Source organism: Delphinapterus leucas, chromosome 6 (assembly GCF_059928025.1).
Source record: "Delphinapterus leucas isolate spDelLeu-1000000601 "Yukka" chromosome 6, BTC_Dleu_Yukka2, whole genome shotgun sequence".
NCBI lineage: Eukaryota > Metazoa > Chordata > Mammalia > Artiodactyla > Monodontidae > Delphinapterus > Delphinapterus leucas.
This window is the reverse complement of record NC_143134.1, coordinates 100,776,649-100,782,962: the sequence shown is the minus strand read 5'-3', so window position 1 is coordinate 100,782,962 and position 6,314 is coordinate 100,776,649. Positions and strand designations below refer to the sequence as shown.

At 41.2% G+C, this 6,314-nt stretch overlaps 1 protein-coding gene across 5 annotated transcripts in view; it reads right to left on the bottom strand.

Annotated features, from left to right (window-relative positions):
• The window catches only part of ELP1 (elongator acetyltransferase complex subunit 1), a 62,421-nt gene that overhangs the window by 37,993 nt on the left and 18,114 nt on the right, over positions 1–6,314 (bottom strand). For 4 of the 5 annotated variants that reach the window (XR_016393609.1, XM_089913509.1, XM_089913510.1 and 1 more), the window contains exons 11-13: positions 3,848–4,078; positions 2,489–2,659; positions 1,595–1,694 (exon numbers count right to left, since the gene is read on the bottom strand). Coding sequence is in view for 4 of the 5 variants with exons in the window: in XM_089913509.1 (XP_089769635.1) it covers positions 1,595–1,694; positions 2,489–2,659; positions 3,848–4,078 (502 nt within the window). In the remaining variant the exon portion in view is untranslated. The remainder of the gene's footprint in view (positions 1–1,594; positions 1,695–2,488; positions 2,660–3,847; positions 4,079–6,314) is intronic. The other variant, XM_089913508.1, reaches the window with a different exon arrangement.

The following is a 6,314-nucleotide window of genomic DNA, read 5'->3' as shown; positions in this document are numbered from 1 at the left end:
TGAGGTAATGCCCAATACCAGAAAATCCAAAAATAATGCTTGCCTCGCTTAAGAATACATTTTTCTAGTATTTAAAATTAAGTATCTTATACTCTGAGATCTTTAGATTTGAAGAGAACATTTCAAGAAACTGAATACACAAGAAAAACTGACTGCCCCAGGCCCTACACCAATAAACCCCAGCCGTCTTCCGTTGTTACCATTCACCAGCATTCAAACCAGGCTCCAGAAGATGTTTAGGTCTCAGCTGAACGGATCCTAAGCATCTCGTATCAAAATGACTAATTTGTTTGGGAGATGACTTCTTTGCTGCTAATGCCTTCCTCCTGTAGCATTCAGACACTGGAGGAGGGCCTGTTTTTACTACTTCACGCGGGAACTCACAATGGCTCCTTCCTGCCTTTCAGCTCAAGCAGCAGGTCCTCAGCACCCACTGAAGCTGAGTCACTAGTCTGATCTTCCTACTCAACCAGCTCTCCCTGGACTCAGTCTCTTCACTGCATTCAGCCCCACGCAGGAGCATTCCTGCCTCGGGTTCTCACTGACACTCTTCTGTCCACCACACTTAACATTCTCAATCCTTTGGCAATCCTAAACCTATCTCTTTTTCAAGGTTCAAGGTAAGTTATTTATGCCCTTCATGAAATCTTCTCTAAATGACTTAGAGCTATCCTTCTCACAATTTTTTAAAAAATGAAACTATATTCTCAATTTCCGCATGCTTTCTAGTTTGCCTTAAATCTGTCCTCTGAACTTTCAAGTCTGTGAAATGAAATAATCCATGTACATGCTCTTTGAAAAACTACTAAGCATTATATAGACAGCTCCCAAATCATACACAGGTAGGAAATATATTCATTAAATATACTGCATATATTGGCATTTAAGAAACATTTTATTATATTCAGTTATTTGCTCATTATTCCCATTAATTTAGAAATAAATGCGCCCAGGAGACAAAGTACTGCGTTAGTTAAGAACATGGGCTTATTAAATAGAACACAATCAAATTCTGGGTTCTCACAGAAATGGACTTATAATTAATAATTTGGCTTCTGGGTCATTTTACAATGCCTATAGTGCACCTGAGGTATTCAATTATATCCAACTGTTTGTAGTACTGTTTCAATAGGAAAATGCATTCTGATTTGCAACATGAGAGCCTCAAAACACAGCAACCAAAAGTTCTGCATTGTAGGATGAGACAAACTAGAGACTGCATTAGGTCAGCCGCACATTAACAATGTACATATCCTCATTTGTGTAAGCAAATGCACTCTGCTCTACCATCTGCATCTCCATCTTTCCCATGGGATTTTCCCTGTTGAAAATCCCCCCAGGGATGTTGGGGGAATGGGTTCTAAGTCAGCCTAAGACTTATGCTCCATTGCCACCCATCAGCATTTTTGATATTCAGATATATAGGTAACTGACTTCTCCAACCAGGCTGTAAAACCAGGACCAAGGTGTTGTATCTACTTCTTGTTCCACTGAGCAACAGGCACAGGATAAGATAATAACAGCTGGCTGAATTTAGGACTAAATGCTGGCTGCTTCTGTGCCCAGAGGTCCAAGGCAACTAAGAACAACCTACTTGTAGCTCTTGTCCAGATGAGGTGTTCTAAGAGAAATTTTAAATCCATTTCCACCCACAGCTCCCAGTTTCACCGTAGAGTCTATGCTTGGACTATCACCTAGGAAAAAAAAATGCAAATACTATCATAGTAAACTACAAACATTTTTCTTGATACTAAGGATATGGGGTTCTGCATTTAATGGGCTCTAGAAGGTAATCCACTTTACAAATAAAGCAATCTAGAAAATAACCACATCTCAACCTCTTTCTTAAATTAAATTTCTGCCTACTTTTCAGGCTAAGAATTCAAAACTTATTTGAAAACAAGGCTACCACTGCCATGAGCCAGTATAACCTACGATACAACCATAGAATTCACAAATTTCAGGTTCTTCAAGTGTATCAGGAAAGCAACTAGAAACTGGCAGCAATGGGACTGTGGAAAGACAACTAGATTAGACGCTAAAACACCTAAGTAGAGGTCCTTGTCCTTTCTTGCTCAAGCAGACTGCAAACCCTCCGGCATGCTGTTCCCTCATCTATAAAACAGAAAAACTCCACCTCTGACACAGCTCCTAAAAAGCTGTGAGATCAACTGAAAATATGTGCAATGGCAATGTTAAGGATGTAATGAGATACTACGTTCTTTCTAGGGTTGAGAATTATTCTTAAATAACTAACCCTTCAAATTCAACAAAGCAAAAGGAATTGTTCTTATTAGCCAGAGTAGGATTAAACACCCCCCACAAACACAGAAAAAACCCTGCAAGTCAATTAAACATCACAGTAAGAATGATATTAATTATAAACTTCAAAATTTTTGGAAGCCCTAGAGCTAATGCAACACCAAACTCTAATTTGCTTTTGTGTAGATTTGATTCAGAACATCCTGATAACAGTTTTTGAACATACCACATTTATAAACAGAAATCTGGTTACTGGCATCGAGGACAGCGAGGTCATTGCTCTTTTTAGGGTGTGCCGAGAACATGATTTGATTTACAGGGTGTGGGAGCAGCAGTCGGTAGGTGCACATGGGAGGTGGAACCACACCCTGCCGGAAGACTGTCACCAATACCCTGTCTGCACGTGAGAGAGAAAGAGGATGAGACACATGGATGTTCAATTCGTAAAACAAGGCATCTGAACAGCACAGTACCAGATGTAAGCAAATGCACTCTGCTCTACCATCTGCATCTCCATCTTTCCCATGGGATTTTCCATGGTGGAAAATATTAATAATGGTGGTAGAAAATATACAGCGATTCTTAAAAGTAACTGTTGGTGTTTTTATCATGAATAAGCTTAAATACAGTGTAGAGGAGGGAAGTAAGTGTCAGAGCTCTAAATCTGGCTATTGTCACCTCCAGGCCTATAGCAGTCCATCTCAGGGCTTGGAGTTTCAGGTGCCAGGGACTAGGGCAAGCAGGCCAAAAGGTCAGAGTTCTAGCTTTAAACCTGGGCCTGCAACCAAGCCAGAATAAACCAAAATCCTTAAAGCACTTCCCTGTGCATGGATCTGGTAATAAGGCATATGTGCTTAAGTCCTCTATATAGAACATATGATTGTAAAATCAGTACTATGATCACTACATAAAACATAAATTAGTACATCAACTCACGTTACAACCTTAGAAGCAAGTTTTCCTTTAGGTCATCAGCAATAAATAAACTGTCTATTCAGGAAAGACTGACTTTCCCTAGTTTCTTTCCCCTCACTAAACAAAAACCCTCAACCTAATTAAAAAACACCAATCCAATCCGAGTACTAGGCAGATGTCTGTAACTTGAACTGAAGATACTGGAAAGGTATATAATTAGCAAGCAAATTATATATATAAATTAAATATATATCAAAAAATAAAGCAACATAATGCAGTGGTGTGAGGGTCAACGCAACTCTATGTCAGGGCACAAAGACAAGGCTGACACACCAACACCAGAAGCCTACTGTTGTCTTCCTCTCCACCCAGGGTCAGAAACGTCAATGTCTTCAAAGCCCAGACAAGTAAATGTGTAAAGGCCATGGTTGTAGTAGAAAAGGGAGTTGAGGGAGGCAGGGGGAGAGGAGAGACCATGGTTCTCAGGGGAGTACACGACTCACCTAAGGGCGTTCCCATTCAATCGAAACCAAAACAAGTAAAAACAAACCAAACAACCAGAATAATCAATCAAATAAAAATCCTGCACTGTTTCAGTCAAACTACCACATCTGCAGGCTCCTGGCTCAGGCCCCCTGCGGGCCCAAGGACACACTTTCCAGCTCCTTACTTCCATCAACAACAGCCACATTTGCCATGTCACTTAAATTCTCTCCTGAGCTCCGGTCAGTCGTCCAGTGCCAGTCATAGCAGAGGTAATGCCAGCCTTGACAGAGAACATGCAGCCGGTATGGGGTCACCGGGTCCCACATCAGAGACACAATCTTGCTCTTCCCACAGGTGCTGAAGGGCAGGCTTTGCTTGAGATACCAGTGATAGTTTCCAACAGTCCAGAGCTGAACTGCAGGGGAAAAGGAAAAGGAGGCCATCAGAGGCAGGGGTCTGAGGACCAGACTTCGTACCGCTTGCTAGAGAGGGATGAGGACATCCTTTTCTTTTTCAAATGACCCTTTCTGCTCAGCCTCTTCATTAAGATAATAATATTAACAATAATTGTTAAAGTATAGTTTGTCATGAGGATAAAATATTAAGCATCAATAAGGTCAGAAGCACACGTGTTCATTTCTACCTCTACCTTCAAACTTTATGATCATGATGATGGAAGGCTCCTACCATAGGACAGTGCTTTAGTGAGTTGTTTTTTTTCATAAAGACTTAGAAAGAAGAAAATTTGGCAATTAGATTAAAAGTATTAAAACACTCAATCCAAGAGCACTAGACTAGCATCACTATGTTGTATTACGCTTAAGAGGCTTATTATTTTCTTCCAGGTGTTTTGCATGCAGTTATGTCCAAGAGAGATTAGCATGCAATTACCCGTAAAAGAACAAGACCAAAACCTGTAGTGCGCAGGAAATAGGAAGAAGTTGGTCAAAGAGTACAAATCCTTCAGTCACACGTTCCAGAGATCTAATGTATAGCATGGTGACTACAGTTAACAATACTGTATTGTATACTTGAAAGTTGCCACAAGAGTAGATTTAAAATGTTCCCACCGGGCTTCCCTGGTGGTGCAGTGGTTAAGAATCCGCCTGCCAATGCAGGGGACACGGGTTCGAGCCCTGGTCTGGGACGATCCCACATGCCACGGAGCAACTAAGCCCGTGCGCCACAACTACTGAGCCTGTGCTCTAGAGCCCACGAGCCACAACTACTGAGCCCATGTGCCACAACTACTGAGCCTGCGTGCCACAACTACTGAAGCTTGCATGGAGGCAAGTGGAGCAACTAAGCCCATGCGCCACAACTACTGAGCCTGCGCTCTAGAGCCTGTGCTCCGTGACAAGAGAAGCCACCACAATGAGAAGTCCGCGCACCGCACTGAAGAGTAGCCCCTGCTCACCACAACTAGAGAAAGCCCGCACGCAGCAATGAAGACCCAACGCAGCCAAAAGAAAGTTCTCACCATACAACAAAAATGGTAATTATGCGAAGTGAAGGATGAGTTAATCAACCTTACTGTGGCAAACATTTCACAGTACATGCATGCATCAAATCATCACATTGTAGCTCCTGAATGTACACGTTATATGTCAATTATATCTCAATAAAGCTGGAAAAAAAGACCTAATCATGTCAAAGCCAACCTCTGTTAAACAGATGACACACATAAATGAAGATTTTAATTATATTAAGGAATTTCTTTTCTTTAAACATCTCCCTCATCACTAATTCTTAACTCAGCAATCACAGCAAATCCAACCTAGTTCTCAAACGAGGCTACTACAATACTTCAACCTACCTCTGGGTTAAGTTAGACTACATGCTTATGCTCTGTGAGGACAGACACTGTGGCTGTTCTTGCAGCTGCACTTTTATCCTGAGCATATCACAGGGCCAGCCGTTAACACCTGGTTAATCAGTGGTTCTCAACTCTGGCTACACATTAAAAAATCACCTGGGGATTTCCCTGGTGGCACAGTGGTTAAGAATCCGCCTGCCAATGCAGGGGACATGGGTTCGAGCCCTAGTCTGGGAAGATCCCACATGCCGCGGAACAACTAAGCCCATGCGCCACAACTACTGAAGCCTGTGCACCTAGAGCCCGTGCTCCACAACAAGAGAAGCTACTGCAATGAAAAGCCCACGCAGCACAAGGAAGAGTGGCCCCCACTCGCCGCAACTAGAGACAGTCCGCACACAGCAACGAAGACCCAACACAGCCAAAAATAAATAAATAAATAAAATTAAAAATAAGTAAATAAATGTCAGTGTTTACAAAAAAAATCACCTGGAAGCTTTTTTTTTTTAATTTAATACTGATGTATAGTCCCCATTCTAACACACTGAGAGCAGCTCTGAAATAAGACATTGGTAGCATTTTTTTTTTTTTCCTAAAGCTGCAGCCAGGGTTGAGAACTATTGTGTTGAATGAATAAATGAATGAATGAACTTCTCAATAACATTTCAGTTAAAGTTCTATTGATTAAAAAGTTTGAAAGCCACTCAGAAAATAATCAAGCAAATGAAAAGATTTATGAAAAAAATGTTCAGTGCACTGCTATTGATGACAGTGAAAAATTACAAAACTTTAAATGTCTAACAACTAAGATTTAATAAACTGTAGCATAAATGAA